The following is a 21,683-nucleotide window of genomic DNA, read 5'->3' on the forward strand; positions in this document are numbered from 1 at the left end:
AGGGCAGGTCCGGGCAGTATTTACCAGTACATCTATTACTAAACAACTTAAGCTACATACTCACCTGGAGATGGATTGGGGAACCCTCGGTAACGCGACACGACAAATAATCGTTTCCTGATCCACTTTCTTACACGTGACGGCACACGATGGGAGCGAATGAGAGTTCAAATGATCGCGGCGATTTGCACAGCAGTCGTAATCAACATACGTCGCAAAATATTGTTCATTCAATCTTACACAGGTACTTGTATTGTGAAATTGTGGAAGTTATCACTTGTCCTGGAAAAAATCATGTGAAAAGTCGTGGGTACACGCCTTTACAGATCTATCACTTGATGAAACAGATAATACGCTCCACCACAAATTCTGCTAAACACAAGAAACTCTTCTCAGCAGCGTTTGAAGTCCCTCACACATGCCGGGATAGTCTTCCCACATGGAACATCAATGTGCTGAGGCAAAGTAACTGGTACAAGCAAAGGCTACTCTCTTGATCTACAGGCTCATTAAATAACAAAGACCAAAGAACAAGTAGAAGAGAAGATACACAGACATATAAACAACCCATAGCAGCTAATGAGAAACAGAACTTAAAGGGGCACTACAGCGAAAAACTGTAAAATATGTGCAAACATATACAAATAAGAAGTACATTTTTTCCAGAGTAAAATGAGCCATAAATTACTTTTCTCCTATGTAGCTGTCACTTACAGTAGGTAGTAGAAATCTGACAGAAGTGACAGGTTTTGGACTAGTCCATCTCTTTATAGGGGATTCTCAGGTATATATTTATTTTCAAAAGCGCTTAGTGAATGGCAGTTGCTCTGTCCAACTGCCAAAAAACTATGCAGGGAGCAGGGAAGCTGGCCAGCATGATTGTTTTAATTCTTTTTTAGGGAATATCTTTATAAAGAATAAAAGCCTTGCTGAGAATCCCCTATGAAGAGATGGACTAGTCCAAAACGTATCACTTCGGTTAGATTTCCACTGCCTACTGTAAGTGACACCATTATAGCAGAAAAGTAATTTATGGCTCATTTTACTCTGAAAAAAAAATGTACTTCTTATTTGTATATGTTTGCACATGTTTTAAATTTTACAGTTTTTCGCTGTAGTGCCCCTTTAAAGAACAATACATGGACGGGCGCTCAGAGGAAGATGAGGGTGGAAGCAAAAAGACCCAATGGGGTCAGTGTTATTTCACCGCTGCTGTCTAGAAGCCAGAGGTTCCCAAATACCCCTGGATAATAATACGAGGATATATATAAAGATAAACAGCACTGGGAATAGTAATACAATTGTACAAACTTTAATTGGTAAATATTTGGTCGTAATACTATCTGCCTTGGCAACAGATTATGTACTGAATTTCATACAGGTGGCTAATTACCAATTAAAGTTTGTACAATTGTATTATTATTCCCAGCGCTGACCTGAACTGAAAATTAAAAGTCAAAATAAACATAAACACGTCATACTTACTGTACCTCCTGTGTAGTCTACTTGTCAATATCTTTCTCCTCTCTTGCGTCCTGTTTGTCCACTGTGATCAATGGAATTCTCTGCCTTCCATTTTGAAAATGGCCATTACCCCATAACAGCTTCCTGGTCAGCACACTGTTAAACTGTAATATTACCCACTTGAGCCATAGGGAAACATGGACATCACCTTGCACATTCAGTTGTAACTGACAGCAGCTGATATATACAGTAACAGCAACTGGCATATTTCAGTTCTGACAAAATATTGTAAAAACTGAAAGGGATCATTGTAAGAAGCAAATGGTCAGCTTCTGAGAGGAACTGACGGTGAGGTTAGTATGTAATATTAATTTGCAGCTACATCATGTGTTTATTTTAAATAATTTTACTTAGTTCAGGTTCCCTTTAAATAACAACTGCCACAAGTAATCTGTAGAAGCAACCATTACTGACTCTTCTGACAACCTGGCTGTAATGATGGTCCTCTAGGGTAGAATGTCTCAGTCATTCACCTGGAACATGTTAGTTAGTAAACAAGAGTCAGAACTTCTGATCAACAAGCTCATAAAAAACATTATTACCAGATGAATAGAATTACAATCAAAGCACCAGTAAGGACGTCAGCAATGGCCACTTCCATGTCCTCTGTCCTCCAATTACATTGGCTCACAGTGATCACAGGGTCAGGAGCCAATGAAATCGTCTCCTGACTGGCTCACGAAGCTCTGCTGTCATAGCAACGGCAGAGTGAGTGGGCCTCAGCGACAGGAGAGCAGCGTGTAGGGTGAGAGTGACGGGTGCATGCGGCATGACGTTGGTGAGCTCTGCTTTTGTACCAGCAGATTGTAGTCCTTAAAGAGAACCTGTACTGAGTAAAAATATTTAAAATAAACACATGAGGTAACAAGAAATGAACATTGCATAGTTACCTTGCCATCAGTTCCTCTCAGAAGCTCACCATTTTCTTCTGACAATAATCCCTTCCAGTTCTGACAATATTTTGTCAGATCTGAAATATATCAGTTGCTGTCAGTAAAATATCAGTTGCTGTCAGTTATAGCTGAAAGGAAAACTGATGTACCAGGTAATGTCCATGTTTCCCTATGGCTCAAGTGGATGATGTTACAGTTTAACTGTGTGCTGACCAGAAAGCTGTTATGGGTAATGGCCATTTTCAAAATGGAGGACGGAAAATTCCCTTGATCACAGTGAACAAACAGGACGCAGGACAGGAGAAAGACACTGAGGAGTAGACTACATGGAAGGTAAGTATGACTTGTGTATGCTTATTTTGACTTTTCATTTTCAGTTCAGGCTTTCTTTAAGGGGACAGAGACTGCTGATACTTATGTGGATAAAGCAGAAACAAAGAAGAGCAATCAAGAGCCCCTAATAGTGTAGTATGTTGGTGTCAAATGACAATATAAAATGACAAAGGAAGGGTTCTCACAAAGGTGGGTTACCACTACGGTAACCACTGTAATGGCAGGTGGGGAGAACCCCTACTCGGGTTAAAAGTCACACTTTTTAGAGAGGAAAAGAAGATGGAGTAATACCTCTCCACTAGGGGTGGATATGGAACGCAATATGAGTTGTTTAAAAGAGGTGCCAAAGTAGAGTAAAATGTTTAACCACATCAGGATTCGGCGTACGCTTAACTACGCCCCTGAATCCTGAAGTGGATGCGTTCCATGTCAGTTCACGGAGCGTGTCTCCGTGAACACCCTGCGAGCCGCCGATCGCAGCTCGCAGGGTAAATGTAAACACACGGGGAAGATCTTCCCCGTGTGTTTACATGTAAACGGCGCCGCTGCGCAGCAGCGCCGTGGCAGAGATCGGCGATCCCCAGCCTCTGATTGGCCAGGGACCGCCGGCACCTGATAGGCTGAAGCCTATCCTATCCGGCGCAGGACGGAATTCCGTCCTGCGCCGCTCACACGGGGAGGGAGAGGGAGGGAAGGGGAAGGAGGCCAGGAAGCGCTGCGGAGGGGGGCTTTGAAGAGCCCCCCCCCGCAAGCGCATGCAGCCGGCGGCGATCAGACCCCCCCAGCAGGACATCCCCCTAGTGGGGAAAAAAGAGGGGAAGTCTGATCACCCTGGCTGCCAGCTGATCGGTGCTGCGGGCTGGAGAGCCCACGCAGCACCGATCAGCAAAATATCCCCTGGCACAGAAGTGGTTAAATACCATTTAAAAAAGGGAGGTAGTGGCAGACTTACCTCCTCAAGCAGACTCACACAAGTCAAATTATCAGCAAAAAATTGCCTTTATTCATAACTCCATATTTTGCATTTCATGGGTCTCAACCCGCTTTATCAGGTTATATCATGAAAGTCTAATGCCTAGTACGGTACACACCATACAATTTTCTGTAAGATTTACCTGCCAGATAGATAATTTCCAACATGTTGGTAATTACCTATCTAACCATCTATCTCTGCCTAGCAATTAGGCATTGTTCTACTCAGCAGGAGATAACCAGAAGACAATGCACCAGAGATAAAGACCAGTCTCTACCAGTACTTTACAGAAGATAATCTAATTCCAGAAAATCTTCCAAAAAATCTAACAGAAAATTGTATGGTGTGTACTAGGCATTAGCCAGTAAAAAAGCCTCCATACTGAGCAACTGCCATAGAGTAAGTGCTATTGAAAATAAAGAAAATCCTGTGAATCCCCTATGTGGAGGTGGACTATTCCAAAACCTGTCAATTTTACAGCCTGCTGTAAGTGACAGGAACATAGGAGAAAATAATTTTTTGGTGCATTTTAACCCTGGGCGAAATGTACTTTTTGTTTGTGTACACATGTACCGTATTTACAATTTTTTTTTTACAATAGTGGTCCTTTAAGGCTGCTTGGTTGTGTTCTAGAGAGGGGGCTAACACAGTCAGTTATCTGGAGCTTTCAAATAATCTAGTTTTTAGAATTTGCCATCTACTGGGGTACGAAAATGAAGGAAAAATAGTAAAAAAAAAATATCATAAATTTGGAAAAGTTTTCCTTTTGAGCGAAGTTCTTTTAATAAGCTGAAAGCTGGATTCTGTGCATTCCTGCCGCGCGCGCTTTAGCTATTCTCTTTGTTCTGCCTTTTCACATAAGCTTGCATGGCTAGCAGCCCAATCTGGCCAGTGACAGCCTCATATGTAGACGTTGTAGCTGTATTCTCTGTGATGAAAGAACAGCAGAGGCTGCAGTGGTGGTAGTTCTGACATCAGTGCTGATATATGGCATGCGCTGCCTCATCCTGGTCCTCTGCCAGGTGCTTATTCTACCCTGTAGTGACAGTGTATTCAGACAGCACAATATTATGCAGCCTCTCACAGGTGACACGGAGGTATTGGCGGGGCGTACGTGAGGGTCGCTGTTTGTGTAGAAAAACATCATAAATCCCCACTGCACAGGTTCCAGGCCAGAGCAGGAGGTAGCGCCATATATCTGGAGTGCCATAACCCTGTCAGAAGTGTAGCCTTACCCAGCTGGCACCTGTCCCTTGTCCGGCCTGGATCAACTGTTGTCAGCCTGGGCACAGATGAGTAAACACGCCTGGCTTTCTGTCTGACTTCATGTGTTTTCCCAACACAAAACCTAAATTCCCATTTAAATCTTTCCAAATGTTAAGGAAGCACCTGTTTACCAATCTACAAACTGAAGTGCTGCAGGCCAGAGAGAGGAGATTGACAGCGGCATATAGAGGCACCCCGCACTGGAATGCCATGCTTCTCGCCGCAGTCTCAGGTTTTCTAGCGCTAGGTCTTAAAGTCCAACTTAGTCTAAAAATGAACAATGCAAACTCTGACAGCAATCAAGCGGACTACTGTAAATTGTAAGTTTGACCTTTGTAAATAAAGTTTTCAAATTAAAGGTGGGATTAAATTACCGATTCATTTTCAGGATGCTTGAATTTGCATCCTAAATTTGCACAATTCTGCATATTTATTTCCTATTTAAACAATACCAGTTGCCTGGCAGCCCTACGGACCCTTTGTCTCTAATACTTTTAGCCATAGACCCTGAACTAGCATGCAGATCAGATGTTTCTGACAAAATCTTACAATATTAGCTGCATGCTTGCTTCAGGTGTGTGTTTCAGACACTACTGCAGCCAGAACGAACAACAGGACTGCCAAGCAACTGAAATAAATATGGCAGCCTCCATATACCTCTTGCTTCAGGTTGTGACATCTTCCACTGCGCTGTACAGTGTATATTGTCTTGTCACTTAATTACCCCTCAGAGGGGCTCACAATCTAATCCCTACCATGTACATATGTCTGTGTATGTATCGTGTGGTGTTTGTATCCTAGTCTGGGGCCAATTTGGCGGGGAAGCCAATTAACTTATCTGTATGTCTTTGGGATGTGGGAGGAAACCGGAGTGCCCGGAGGACACCCACACAGACACAGGGAGAACATACAAACTCCTTGCAGATACTGCCCTGGCTGGGATAACCACTATGCCTTCAGGAAACTGTATAGCAGATTAAAATACGGTATTGGTAATGGCAGCATCCATACTTCCTCGAAAACAGGCTGTCTCAACTGGACATTTTCATCTAGGTTATGAGTTACGTGCATTATTAAACTAAAGCTGCAGGTCCTGAGGTATTCTACACTGGACAGAAGGAAATCTGAGATGGAACCTTTCCTACTAAGCTTCACGCTAACCTCCCTAGCACATGTAACAGCTGCAGTGCTTGCCTGCTAGACTTGTGAGATAACAGGTGCTGGCTGCCATGTCTTAAACCCCTTGTATAAGGTATCAGCTAGACACGGCCAGAGTCTGCCAGGTCAGCCTTAGCCTCTGCTGTGGATGGAGACCGAATATGGTGATCTGCGAAGATCACTGCCGAGCCAAACAGCGCAATGCCAAGCAGATTACATCCTGGCCAGAAATGTGTATGATGAACCCGGGGGTATTCCTAGGCTTCCGTGCCATGTCACGCCACACAGATCTATGTTTTGTTTTTCCTGGCAAGACACAAGCAGAGAGTTACTGCACAGTCAGTACAGTAAACACAAGCTGAACCAGAGCTCCTAACTGTCCCTCTTTTGGAGGGAGAGTCCCTCTTTCTTCCTCATTTGTCCCTGTTTCAGGAAAGATATGTATTTTTCTACTGAAAAAAGTGTTTAATGGATACTAATCTTTATTCCCATCCTTAAAATTGATATATTTCTTATTTTCAAATTGTTAATATCATGAAAAATGAACCAGGATAGAAAGCATCAGTGTGATTTGAATTATAAATCAACATATTTTCCGTATGAAAGATTTATGGTATGTGTGACTAGCGGTGTGCCAGGGGCGGGATTAGTGGCGTGGCAGGGCTTAAAGGACCACTATCGCGAAAAAAGTAGGCAGTTAAAAAATGTGATAGATATCAGGTTTTGGGCCAGTCCATCTTTTTAAGGGGGATTCTCAGGGCTTTCTTTGTTTTCAACATAATTTGCTGAACAACAGTTGCAAAATCTAACTGACATAATAGTGTGCAAGTGATTAGGGAGGCCGGCTGGTATCTTACTATTTTGGCAGTTAAACTGCTGTTCAGGAAATGCTGTTGAAAACAAAGAAAGCCCTGAGAATCCCCCTTAAAAAGATGGACTGGCCCAAAACCTGTCATCTGTCACATTTTTTAACTGCCTACTTTTTTCGCGATAGTGGTCCTTTAAAGAGAAACCCCGACCAAGAATTAAACTTTATCCCAATCAGTAGCTGATACACCCTTTTACATGAGAAATCTATTCCTTTTCACAAACACACCATAAGGGGGCGCTGTATGGCTGATATTGTGGTGAAACCCCTCCCACAAGAAACTCTGAGGACCGTGGAACTCCTGGCAGTTTCCTGTCTGTGAACCCTGTTACATTGTGAGAAATAGCTGTTTACAGTTGTTTCCAACTGCCAAAAAAACATGCAGCAGCTACATCGCCTGCCAACAGTAAAAATGTCACCATGTAATACATGTCAGAATGTAAATCAGGGATTTAAAAGATTTTACAATGGGCAAACACTGACTAAATCATTTATACATAATTATTGTAAAAATGAAGCACATTTTAATTACATTATTTTCAATGGAGTTCCTCTTTAAGTGTCCCTCTTTCTCATTTCAAAAAGTTCGGTGGTATGGCTGAACCAAGCAGAGTGTTATTAACGTATTTATTCTCTCTATCCTGCTTCTGCTAACTAAAATGACCACTGACTTCAGTAATATAGCAAGCAAAATATCCAGTGATACAAATGTGGCTGCTTAATTGGCTATAGACTGGAGGGATGTTTACCAAAATGCATTGGGCATGGGCAAGTGGGAGGAGATTTCAATAATATGTATTTATTTTTTCAAAGGTCAGCATAGAATTGTATAGTAGGATCTCACTATAGTAGACTCTGATATAGTAAACCTCTTGTTATAGTATTATCTTGTATTTCTATAACGCAAATATCTTCTATCACGCGGTACATAGTGCAAAACAAATAGTGGCGAGCATAGATACATGAGAAGTTTAAAACTCTGCACAATCAGGACATCTAGCAATAAACTCAGTCCCAAGGCCTGTATGAATATAGAATGTAAATCCAATTCTGATATGTGTTTCATTCATTAATTCATTAAGCTGTGCTGCTGAAGCAGCGCAACTTAAATTCAGAAGTGTACGTTAAAAATCCACGTGCGCCGGCTACACGTGGTAGTGCTGAGTAGCGTGCTCTTCTAAGTTACGTGCTTTAATCTGCAGCGAGATCAGCAGGAAGCCAATAGGACTTTTGTCTTGTCAATCAAATAGCAGACGTCAGAGTCTGTTTACTTGGTAGCTCCGCCCGGAGCCCTGTCAGGTCCAGTGGCTTTGTAGGCCGTGATCCCCGCACTTTGATTGGCCCAATAGGCTGCCTGTCACGCAGAGCATACTACGTAGGGCCTTTAAGCCAGCCTGAACCACCATTGGCGCCAGCAGCAGCACGGTACTAGGATACTGGTGGTTCTGGATTGGGTAATTGTCTTGTCACTAATATGCACACAGTGCAGGACAGTTTGAGTGCTTCCATTGATTGGTGAAGCAGGGTAAACAGAGGGGACGACTGTCTCATTATACTGAGGAGCCTGCATAACCAAAATGGGTTGGCTAATGGAGACGGATAACGCAAGCCGGTCTGGATCCTAAGGGCCCACTTTCACTAACAGTTGGATGCAATGTGACGATATTAAGGAGATCCTGAAGCAGATGAACTATAGGACATCTGTAAACAGAGCTTGTATGATCTCCGCTTTACCTGTGTTGATCCCTGTTATAGATGTATAGGTTTCTGGCAGTGTTTTTGGAAGGCCTCAATTCACTAAGCAGTTTAGACTAGTCTACTGATGGTTTGGTTAGTTGCATCACAGGGGAATTCACTATTACCAAATGTTTTAGACCTGTTTTTAGACCTGGTCTAAACCATTTGATAATTAGGTGGGTAAAGCATGGGAAATGATCAAAAGATGCAATTCACAAACAAGTAGCTATGACTGACATCCTTCTCCTCTGATGAGCTCTCCTCTGTATACAATTACCCTCCTGCATAATTAATTCAAAAGGTTCCATCCTCGCGTATAAAATAGCTCACAGAAATACTTTACCAACATAAATCAGCTGGTCTAATCTCTGTCAGAAAAAGTGGGTGTGGTTACTCCTTGTTTGCCTTAGTGAATTGTGTAATTACTGAGTGTTAGACCAGGTCTAAAAACAGGTCTAAAACATTACACCAAACCATCAGCAGACTAAAAGCCATCTGTAGACTAGTCTAAACTGCTTAGTGAATTGAGGCCATATGTTCAGCACCAGCACTGCTAAGGCAACACAGCCTGTGCATGTTCAGTACCCCTGTGTGGTATGTACACTGGCAGAACCCTCTTATGTGACAGGTAGACAAGAGTTTCCATAGGGTGAAATCTGATATGAATCGTTAGGTTTCCTGCACACATTTCATACAAGACAAAACACAGAGGCAGACCAGACAAAGAGCTGTTCTTATGTATTATTTATTACTGCATATTCTCTTCTACATCGCCGTACTGAGCACATATACCTATACACTTACTTATTCATGGAATTATGGGATCAGCCAGTCATGTGGCAACAGTGCAATGCATGAAATCACACAGATACATACAGGTCAGCGTCTTAATTATTGTTCACATGCTGATATGGGGAAAAGCTGATGTCAGTCATTTTGAACGTTGCTGGTGCCAAATAGGCTGGTTTGCCTTTATATCTGTACCTGCCGATTTCCTGGGATTCTCACACTCAGTCTCTAGAGTTTAAAGGACACCCGAAGTGACATGTAACATGATGAGATAGACATGTGTATGTACAGTGCCTAGCACACTAATAACTATGCTGTGTTCCTTTTTTTCTTTCTCTGCCTGAAAGGGTTAAATATCATAAACAAACAATTGAACTACACTCTAATCTTCCCTAACTTCGGGCGGCGCCGGGGCGGACCCCCTCCCCTACTCTGTTCTTCTTTCTCTCTCTCCCTTCTCCTAACACTTCCCTCTCTTCTTTTTCTTCCCACCCACCTATTTCTCTCTTACCTTCTTCTCTCACCTCTCCCCCATGCCCTATGCAAGATACAGGCACTTGACAGGGCCATCCACAGAGAAGGGGTGTCAGCTTTGACCCCCTCCCAACGTTTGAGACCTAGTACCATAGGTACCCACGGCCTCCTCAATTTTCAATAGTCCACCTCCCTGACTGGTGGACCTGGCTTCAGTCCACGCACTATAAGTACAATCCGTGGCTCCCATGGAGGGCGCTGGTATTTGTTGCCCTAGTGCTGCCAGCTCCCACCCCAATTCGCATAAGACATAGCCTCCACGCGAGGCAATCCGCACTGCTAGGTAGTCTTTCCACACCAAGTGACTGTGAATGTTCATGCTTCATTGTACAACCTTCTGATGTTTAATAACCTGTTTATGTTTTTTCAAGTTATTATATTTCATTTTTCTTTATTTTTATTTTTGTTCTTTTATTACGTTCTTATTTGTCTTTAAAAAAAAAAAAAAAAAGCCATGGGGCATGCAATACGTATATGTAAACATACCTACCGTTTTGTACCCCATTCTATGCATATGTGTATGTACTCATTGTTAGATTGCAGTTCAATAAAACTTTTTGAAACATAAATATCATGTATGTAAGTGGCTGACTCAGTCCTGACTCAGACAGGAAGTGGCTACAGTGTGACCCTCACTGATGAGAAATTCCAACTATAAAACATTTTCCTAGCAGAAAATTACTTCTGAGAGCAAGAAAGAGATAAAAAGGGGAATTTCTTATCATTGAGGGTCACACTGTAGTCACTTCCTGTCTAAGTCAGGACTGAGTCAGCCACTCATGTCACATGATGAGATAGACATGTCTGGTAAGGATACATCTGGTAATTAAAAAAAAAAAATCAGATTTACTTACCTGGAGCTTCCTCCTACACCTGGAAGCCTATGCGTCCCTCGTTGCAGCTCCAATCCAAACCAGTTTCCTGGGGTTCCCTCCATAGCAGAACGCGAGGAACTCTCACGGTTTTGGGAGCATGACCGCAAGCAGCATGGCCTCAGGCTCAGCGGCTGCTACGACGGTCAATAAGAGCACTCAGGAAAGTTTCCAGACGCACGCAGTGTAGGGAATCAGGAGACCAAGTGGTAACCAAAAATGCACAACATAGGCGTATCAATACAGGAAGCAGGGGTTGCAACCGCATAGGGGACCCCAGGGACTCTCCTTTAAGCTGTATTGGCTCTTCGTTGTTGCTATGCTGGTAATGTTTACTACTATATGTGTTTTATACAGTGGTGATCATTAATAAACTGCCCCCCTCCCCCTGCTTACACCTATTTGACACTTCAGCTGGCAGGTTTTGGTGCTCCATATAAATGAATATGTACCTACTGTTGTGACGCTGTGTGGGGCAGGATTGAGCGCAATCCCTCTTTGGATGGTCATGGGATGTCATGTCACACCATTCCGCCGCCCATGCACCATCCAATCAGCACTGCCACCCAGAGCCGGGACAACGTCCTCCAGCACACAAGGCTGAGACACCAGAGTGCGCCCCTCAATCCCTCCCACTCCAGCCGTCACACACTGATTGCTATTAAACTAAGAGGCACCCCAGGGCCCTCAAAACCTTAATCTCTAGATATCTGGCTTGCAGTCACTGTCATGTATCCCATTTTCTTATTTCTCTCTGCTTTAAACACAATAGGGGAATGATAGCCGAGTGATTTGTGAGCCCCTCCTACACTGCGCCCTGAGGCTGGAGCCTCTCTCGCCTCTGCCTTGGCCCGGCCCTGCTGCCACCAATCACAATAGGGCAGGAGGGGGCCGAGTGCTTGGCTAACAGACATAGATTCACAACCAATCAGAACATGGCAGGAGGGGGCATATGCAGCATGGACATATAGACATATTGCACCTGTCTTGGAAATTATTATGTATAGAGTGCTTGAAGGGCCCAAAGTAACACACACACTGGGGCCTGAGGATGCTTGCTATGGCACTGAAGCCAAGCATTCAGGGAAATGGTGCTGAGTGCTGATATAGCTCTCCAGAACACTGTGGTTACTTCCTTGCAAGGCATTACTAGTAACAACCTGTGGGAAAGCTACCGATATTTCCATGATATGTATTTGTATGTCTACACTTTATCTGATGAAGGGGACACCTCCGTGGCCCCGAAACAACTGTCATGTTGTGCATACAATAAGGAATACACATCCTGGAATATTTATATTGCTGTGCTAGCCGAACTTGAATCTTATACGTTGGACTGATGTGGCTTTTTGCATCTAGGCTAAGCACCCAACTACCCACGGTAAGGTGTGCCTCTCCAAAACTTGATATTGATATGTATTTGGGAGACATGTCCTCCATCACAGCTCCCGTTTTGGCTCTGCATGTGTTGGGTGGTGCCTATCTAAGATTTACATAGTCATATTATTATTATTTATATAGCGCCGACATCTTCCGCAGCGCTGTACAAAATAAATTATCTTGTCACTTAACTGTCCCTCAGAGAGGCCCACAGTCTAATCCCTACCATAGTCATATGTCTATGTATGGATCATCATGTAGTGTATGTATGTAGTCTCAAAAAGAGGATCCAAGATGAAAAACTAACTATAACAAGTAACTTGTCTATATATCTTATCTAAAGTTTAGATTTACACAGCATATGTAGCTGCAAACAGCTTCAACAGTATATGATTATTTATTCCAGTGATACGAGGGCAGCCATGTTCTGTTTGTCACATTGTCACAGGCTGAGGGCTGGAGATGCTATCAGCTTGTCTCTGTGTGAATTCAGTCCCCTCTCCTCCCCCCTCATCCCCTCTGCCTCTGAAATCAATGGCTAGTAACCTCCTTCTCCTCCTGCCCAGACTGAGCTCCCATAAGCCCTTGCTACAGTGCCAAGGCACAATAGGAGCTGTGGGCGAGGCCTGTTTAGTTTATAGGGAATTAGAGTATTAAAACATAACAAAAAAAGTATTTGGCTTGAGGAATGCCCTATAAACTATATGAAAGGAACACAATTATGAAAAGAGTAAAAGTTTATCTCAGATCCACTTTAACTTTTTCGTATGTTTTTGGGATGTGGGAGGAAACGGAAGTGCCCAGAGGAAACCCCACAGACATGGACAAAACATCCAAAATTTGTGCTAATAGTGCCCTGGCTGGGATTCAAACCAGGGACCCAGCACTGCAAGATGAGTGATAACCACTACGCCACCATGCCTATCCTTTGCAGTTACACCTCTGCTCTTTCGTTACCCAACCGTTTGGACCCGCAGCATTTAAAACCTGTGTATTTCCCCTTCCCAGCAGTCAGTGACATCCAGAGGAACAGAAATGTCAGCTTTGACAGCTTAAGATGAAACAGAGGAAGGAGTCAGCCTCCAGTTTAACAATGCCCCATTCCTTCATACGCCTGCCACATAATCAAACAGAATGAGGGAAGAATATGCAATTATTTTCAGGCAGCCTGTACAAAACTGTTTCTCAGCATCGGAAAGGGGAAAAAATAGAAAGAAAAAAAATCCTGCTTTTTTTTTTTTTTTTTTGTATGTAAGGCAAGATGTATTCTGTTAGATTTGAGTTGTGACAGTCAGCGCTGTCTCCATTATCCTGTGCCTGGGATGAGTGAAGCAGATAGGGATCTGGAGAAGCAGCATTCTGATCACAAGTACGAAGCGCACTGACATATCTCCAGGCCGGCCTGGATGGCGGCTCGATTGCATGTGAATAGAGACTTTGATTGGGCACTTTCGGCGTGTCTTTCAGCGAGGCTCGGCAGCTGCCTGTCTCATTACACTCCAGCCAACACCAAGAATGCCTTTTAAGCCCCAGAATGTATGTAATCAAACTAAAATAAAGGCACATGCCTTGCGATTTTGTTTAATGTCCTAATAGATGGAAAATATTCTGTGTTTTCGTGTGTTTTTTTCTGTTTGCCGGCTGTTGGAAGCCATTTCCTTTCCACGCAGATTATTTCACATATCAAGAGGACATGTGTTCAGATGTGCAAACACGAGGCGGGAAATGACGATTATTTATCCGCGAGATGGGAGCATGGGCTATTTTCTGCTCCAAACACAGAGGAAGCGAAGCAAAAACAAACAAGGCAAAGCCATTAAAATGAGATTGAGAAGTGAGTGGTCGCTGGGGGCGGGGAGTGCCTTTTGCCAGCTTACTAATGTCTGGCTGCGTAAAGTCACTCTCTCTCTTTGTAGGATGTGGACAGTCTTGTTGCCTTATGATAGCAAGCACTTAAAGAGAAACTCCAACCAAGAATTGAACTTTATCCCAATCAGTAGCTGATACCCCTTTTACATGAGAAATCTATTCCTTTTCACAAACAGACCATCAGGAGGCGCTGTATGACTGATATTGTGGTAAAACCCCTCCCACAAGAAGCTGAGGACCGTGGTACTCCTGGCAGTTTCCTGTCTGTGAACCTCGCTGCATTGTGGGAAATAGCTGTTTACAGCTGTTTCCAACTGCCAAAAAGCATGCAGCAGCTACATCATCTGCCAACAGTAAAAATGTCACCATGTAATAAATGTCAGAATGTAAATCAGGGATTTAAAATTTTTTACAATGGGCAAACATTGGCTAAATCATTTATACATAATTATTGTATAAATGAAGCACTTTTTTATTACATTATTTTCACTGGAGTTCCTCTTTAAGCGAAAAAAATAGTATGATATAATGAATTGTATGCATAGTACGGATAACAAATAAAACATTAGTAGCAAAGAAATGAGTTCCATATTTTCTGTTAAGTTTTTTTTAGAGCATTGTATCATACTATCACAGTTGCAGTTTTAAAAAACACACTCTGTCTTTTAAGCTATAAAACATAGCGGAAATAATGAGCCTTTGAACTTTTCTGCAGTAAAACCTTATCGTAAGCTGTCTCTCACTGTTTCTTGGCTGTTTAAGTAGTTCAGAAAACAGGACTGTATTTGACTTATTTGGTTCCAATAGCTCAGAGAAGCTCTTTTGCATAGATAACAACTGAAGGGGTTTTTGTTGTAACTCTTCCTGTACTGGAAAACACAATGAGACTCTTTTCTTTTCTTTGCTACTTATGTTCTATTTTTTAGCTGTACTGCCCATACAATTCATTATCTCATAAGTTTATTTTCACTTCAGGTTTGCTGTAAAGCATGGGTGTCAAACTCAAATACAAAGTGGGCTGAAATTGTACAATGGAACCTAGTCGCGGGCCAACCTCAATGTCTATTGGCCACCTCTCTCCCTTATAAAGTTCCCTCCAACCCCTATATAGTTCCTTGGTGTCTAGTTGTCCTCCCTTCCCTATGCAGTTCTCTGGTGTCTAGAGACCCCCACCCTCCCCTATACAGTTTCCTAGTGTTCAGTGCCCCCCTCCCTCCCCTATACAGTTCCCTGGTGTCTAGTTGTCCTCCCTTCCCTATGCAGTTCTCTGGTGTCTAGAGGCCCTCACCCTCCCCTATACAGTTTCCTAGTGTTCAGTGCTTTCCCCCTGCCTCCCCCATATGGCTTCCCAGGTGGTCTAGGGCTCCACCTCCAATATAGCTTCCCTGGTGGTCTAGAGTGGGCCAAACATAATGCAAAGTGGGAAAACCACTGAAGGGCCAAATTTTAAGGCTCTGAGGGCCAGATTTGGCCCACGGGACGGAGTTTGACATATAATATTTTATTATTATTTAGTATTTATATATCGCCGACATCTTACGCAGCGCTGTACAGTATATACATATTGTCTTGTCAATAACTGTCCCTCAAAGGAGCTCACAATCTATTTCCTACCATTGTCATATGTCTATGTATGTATTATGTAGTGTAAGTACTGTAGTCTAGGGCCAATTTTAGAGGGGATCCAATTAACTTATCTGTATGTTTTTGGCATGTGGGAGGAAACCGGAGTGCCCAGAGGAAAGCCACGCAGATATGGGGAGAACATACAAACTCCTTGCAGATAGTGTCCTGGTTGGCTAATAGATACTTAGTCCAGTGGCTTCCCCCATGCTCCTTCATCCCACAGATCTAGCTCTGGGATCCACTGAAGATATTCCACCAAAGCTTATCAAATATATTTGCAGACGCACTTCTGGCCGTGTACGAGTGCAGCGCACATATGGCGTGTAAATGCGCAGTAGCACGGATCGCCCATGCACAGCTTTCTCCTCCATGCACGAGTTGCTCTGTGCTTCAGCACTGGTTCTGGCCGTACTTGCACCTGCACCTGCTTTAAAGGGTACTGGCACTCACACCAGGAGTCAGAGGTGCAGCATTCTGACTCCATCACGGTGCAGCTAAGAGTGGATCTAATAAGGGCCACAGCACTACCTAGGTGTCGTTTTTGTATAGTTTCTCCATTAGGATGAATGGGAAGCTTCACACAACACATCACGCTTGGCTTGCGCCCTCTAGTGTCTGGAGGTAGCAGTGAAAAAACAAAGTATGCTCTGACTGCTGTGTGTAGGCTCAGCATCCTGAAGGTAAATTTATGCTGCTCCTAAGTGCCAGGTCTATTACAAAGGTGTCTGAGTGGGACCAAATTGCACTATAATAGTGCACTCTATTCTTTTAAATACACCTATTGCGCTGGACAGTCTAAAAAGCAGAGGTGTTTTTATCTGACCCACCCAAGAACTAACAGGAAAATAATGTTTAATTGGCCGGATTTGCAGCTGTAGGATCCCTCAGCAAAAGTAACTCTCCATCTGGATCAACGTCAAACTACACAAAACTTAAAAAGTAACAAAGTGCATTAAACTGCTGGAATAGCCATTAGCAGACAGCTTTATGCACACATTTTAATAATGAAATCTGAAGCTTGGACTATTTGGATTAATAGTTACATTGTCTCCTTGAAAACCGCGACAGATGGATCATTCTGTTGATCTTAGGGAATTGCTTTAATTGAGGAAACGAAGCCCAGCGATTACTAACCCACAAGTTTGGGAGTGAAAAGCGCAAAATGTGCATTCAGTACCTGGCCAGCAACTCACAAACAATGTACTACTTGGATGTGAAAGTGGGGAACTTGCTGAGCCCACAGGATGCCTTGGCGAGGGAGGCTTCCAGCTCAGGAGATAAATGACTAAAGGGTGGAAGCTTTTCACCACACCTGCTAGCCTAGCTAGTTCACGCTTGATGCCTGAATGGGATCATTTATTTTTCTTATTTAATTTCCATGGGCATAATGGGTCCTTTAAAGTAAACCTCAAGTGAGAGGAATATGGAAGCTGACATATGCATTTCCTTTTAAACAATACAAATTGCCTGTCTGTGCTGCTGATCCTCTGCCTCTTATACCGTTAGCCATAGACCCTGATCAGATGTCTCTGACTGAAGTCTGACTGGATTGGCTGCATGCTTGTTTCAGGTGTGTGATTCAGACACAATTGCAGCCAAAGAGATCAGAAGGATTGGCAAACAACTGTTATCATTTAGGAGGGGGGAAGGAAATAAATATGGCAATGTCATTGGCTCCTAACCCTGTGATAGCCGTGAACCAATCACAGCAATCTCAGGATCACAAAATAGGAAGAGGACAGCTCTGTCCCTAAAGAGGCCAGAGCAGTTCGGTACTAAAGTAGTTAAAATAGACTTTATTATGTTCACTGGAACAGCAATGTGAGGCTGTTGCAACCTTGGTATTGCTCATACATCTTGGATCATAGGCAGAAAGTTGTATACAATGAACAGAGGCGCCAAAAGTATAAAATTAGATTAAATGAGCTTAAAAAACAACTTAATTGGCAAAAATGAAGGAGGAAGTGGTGGTCTTACCTCCCTTAAGCAGACACGACAACGACTGTGATTCAGACAGTCAAACACATTTATTAGAAACTCCCAAAATATTGCAACGCATTTCGCAGGCTCAATCCCGCTTCATCAGGCAATACAGGGAGGAGTATCAAGCGATCTGCACAAGGATTCAAGTTAAGCGCCTCTGTAACTTGAATCCTTGTGCAGATCGCTTGATACTCCTCCCTGTATTGCCTGATGAAGCGGGATTGAGCCTGCGAAACGCGCTGCAATTTTTCTGGAGTTTCTAATAAATTTGTTTGACTGTCTGAATCGCAGTCGTTGTCGTGTCTGCTTAAGGGAGGTAAGACCACCACTTCCTCCTTCATTTTTGCCAATTAAGTTGGTTTTTAAGCTCATTTCATCTAATTTTATACTTTTGGCGCCTCTGTTCATTGTATACAATTTCGAGTCCACCCTTGGTGGAGGGTTGCTACCCTTTTTTCCTGTCTACAGAGAGTGACTTCTTAATCCTGAGTGGGGTCAGGACAATCTCTCCACCTGCCTTTACAGTGGTTGCCTGCTGGTGACCCTGACTTGTGAGTATCTAGCAATAAGAATTTATTGCCACCGTATCCAGTACGTATTACACTATTGGGGCTCTTGGTGTTCCCTGTTTTTATAGGCAGAAAGTTGCACATTACAGAATCATGTTACAAGAAGCTTCAGTCTCCTCCAGGAATTCTGAGGAACCTGGGTGCAAATTATATAAAAAAAATAATAAAATACAAATTAAGTTAATCTAATTGTCCTTTCTAATATGCCTCTGACTGCAATACTTCTTCAGTAGCGTCAGCAACTCTCTCACTGATTTTGTGTACTTATTTTTTTTCCTTTCTTAAACAAGGCACCCGCTTGTGTACCCATCCAGATACTTCCACCTTCTCTACAAGGTTGCCTGGTGAACACTCATCTCCTACGGAATCTCCACAAAAATAAACCCGTCAATCAGTCTGTTCCTGACTGAACTGAGTATGAGGAAGAAGCACTGATTGACAGCTTTGCTTGTCACACTGTTTACAATGCTCATCTGTGTGGTGAACAACAGAACTCCTATGGTGGTCGCCCGCAATATCTGAAATGATTCTTCATAAACCCACTGAGCTCCTAATTCCAGACATTCCTGAATCCTGCACTACCTGAAGAGGCATAAAACTTAGGCTGGAAACAGACCAGAGGTATCGCACAAAAAAACATTGGACGTTACTACTTCTAAACCCTCCTCAATATCCCAGGACCCACTGCAATGTATCTGCTGATTGAGTTTATTGACAGAAGCAGTGGAGCACACACAGAGTAGAGTACGTACTTCAGATTACTGCTGGAGGAGCAGTCCCTGGTGACACGAGGGGACCTGGCGCTGTTGAGGCAATCAATTTTTTTTACCCTACTTCCTACTGAAACAGTGCCTGAATAGTGTGCTGGTTAAAGGGCTCTGCCTCTGACACAGGGGACCAGGGTTGGACTCTCGACTCTTAATGCTCAGTAAGCCAGCACCTATTCAGTGAGTAGACCTTGGGCTAGACTCCCTATCTTGGCTACTTCCTACTGAGCATGTGCTAGTGGTTGCAGCTCTGACGCTTTGCGTCCACCAGGAGAAAAGCGCAATATAAATGTTCTGTGTCTTTTGTCTTGCTGCCGGTGCCTCTCTCCAGAGCAGATATTTTGGTTGCCACGGCTGTTATGGTTTAGTGGCTTGATGGGAGTCATGGTGGCCACACTGTTGCTAGGCAGGTGGGGCAAATCATGGAGGCCACATTTTTTATAAGGGTTTCTTAAATTGTAAGTCTATTTAGCAGGATCCTCCTCGTGAACTCTTCTCTGCTACCATATGGACTCAGTGACATGTCTACTACATTATCCCTACATTGTTACATCACTATTTTGTGTTCCTTTGGTGAATGCTATCTCTTGTACAGCGCAGCAAAATATGTTAGCGCTTTATAAATGAAGTTTAACAATAATAGCAATAGAAGCAAGCAACCCAGGCCGTGAAGGTCACCACAGGGGAAAGGGATGAGAGTCATGAGAGGAACAATGATCGTTTTGTTGGGAAGTCCCATGATTTGAAGTTACACCGTTGTCTAAAGCCTCGTACACACGCCTGACTTAAGTCAGCTGAGGTGGCTGATGAAGAGTGTTCAGCAACTCCCAACCCGCAAGTGACCCACTGGGTGGATCTACTCACCCCCAGCAATGCGGATTCCCCACCCCCCCATTGTTCTCGACGCTCCCCCGTCTGTTAGTGATGTCATGCATGCAACCTTCAACGTTCCTCCGTCATCCCCCCGCACAGGCTCGGACAGAGCCGCCGAACCACCGACGATCCCATCGGTGGGCCCCGACTTCCCCTCCTCCTGGGGGCCCCTAGGGGTGCGCTGGAGGGGAGAGCCGCGGGGAGGGCAGCCCGACTGTTTTTTTTTTTTTATGTCCCTTAAAAAAAAACTATTTTTCCCGGGGGGGCCCCCTCCTATCCTCCCCCTCCCTCACTTCGGAGGGGCCCCCTCCTGTTACGAGCGGCGGGCACAGCAAAGTTCCGGCGAGGTATAGCAGAAGATAGAGGTCCAGCTACCTCCCGGACTACGCTGTCTCCTCTATGCCGCTCGCACTGCTTCCTGGTTTAGTGCGCGGCAATTACAAAGGAGACAGCGACTGGGAGGCAGCTGGACCTCTATCTTCTGCTTTACCTCGTCGCTGGAAGTTTGCTGTACCCGCCGCTCGTAACAGGAGGGGGGCCCTCCGAGGTGAGGGATTGGGAGGATAGGAGGGGGCCCCCCCGGGGAAAATAGTTTTTTTTAAGGGAAAAAAAAACAAACAAAAAAACAGTCGGGCTGCAATCCCCGCGGCTTGTAATTGGAGGGGGGACACCCAGGTGAGGGGGAGCATAGGAGTCGGGGCCCCCACTGGCTACCCACCCGGCTACCTAACTGCCCACCCGGCTATCTAACTGCCTACATTCCCACCCGGCTACCCTTCTGCCTACCCTCCCACCCGGCTACCTAACTGCCTACCCTCCCACCCGGCTACCTAACTGCCCACCCGGCTACCTAACTGCCTACCCTCCCACCCGGCTACCCTTCTGCCTACCCTCCCACCCGGCTACCTAACTGCCTACCCTCCCACCCGGCTACCTAACTGCCCACCCGGCTACCTAACTGCCTACCCTCCCACCCGGCTACCCTTCTGCCTACCCTCCCACCCGGCTACCTAACTGCCCACCCGGCTACCTAACTGCCTACCCTCCCACCCGGCTACCTATCTACCCACCCGGCTACCTAACTGGCTGCCCACCCGGCTACCTATCTACCCACCCAGCTACCTACCCTCCCACCCGGCTACCTAACTGCCCACCCGGCTACCTAACTGCCTACCCTCCCACCCGGCTACCCTTCTGCCTACCCTCCCACCCGGCTACCTAACTGCCCACCCGGCTACCTAACTGCCCACCCGGCTACCTAACTGCCTACCCTCCCACCCGGCTACCTATCTACCCACCCAGCTACCTATCTGCCTACCCTCCCACCCGGCTACCTAATTGCCCACCCGGCTACCTAACTGCCTACCCTCCCACCCAGCTACCTATCTGCCCACCCGGCTACCTATCTGACCACCTGGATACCTATCTACCCACCCAGCTACCTATCTGCCCACCCGGCTACCTAACTGCCTACCCTCCCACCCGGCTACCTATCTACCCACCCAGCTACCTTTCTGCCCACCCTCCCACCCGGCTACCTATCTGCCCACCCGGCTACCTATCTACCCACCCGGCTACCTATCTACCCACCCAGCTACCTATCTACCCACCCAGCTACCTATCTGCCTACCCTCCCACCTGGCTACCTAACTGCCCACCCGGCTACCTA

At 44.7% G+C, this 21,683-nt stretch overlaps 1 protein-coding gene across 8 annotated transcripts in view; it reads right to left on the reverse strand.

Annotated features, from left to right (window-relative positions):
- Positions 1–21,683, reverse strand: part of ATP8A2 (ATPase phospholipid transporting 8A2) — a 970,290-nt gene that overhangs the window by 164,499 nt on the left and 784,108 nt on the right. Inside the window, exon 34 of one of the 8 annotated variants that reach the window (XM_068266979.1) lies at positions 73–282. The exons of the other annotated variants lie outside the window; for them this stretch is intronic. Coding sequence (XP_068123080.1) covers positions 274–282 — 9 coding nt within the window. The 3' untranslated portion in view covers positions 73–273. Of the gene's footprint in view, positions 1–72; positions 283–21,683 lie in introns of those variants that run through there. 8 annotated transcript variants of the gene reach the window in all.

The sequence above is a fragment of the Hyperolius riggenbachi genome, chromosome 2, assembly GCF_040937935.1.
Source record: "Hyperolius riggenbachi isolate aHypRig1 chromosome 2, aHypRig1.pri, whole genome shotgun sequence".
NCBI lineage: Eukaryota > Metazoa > Chordata > Amphibia > Anura > Hyperoliidae > Hyperolius > Hyperolius riggenbachi.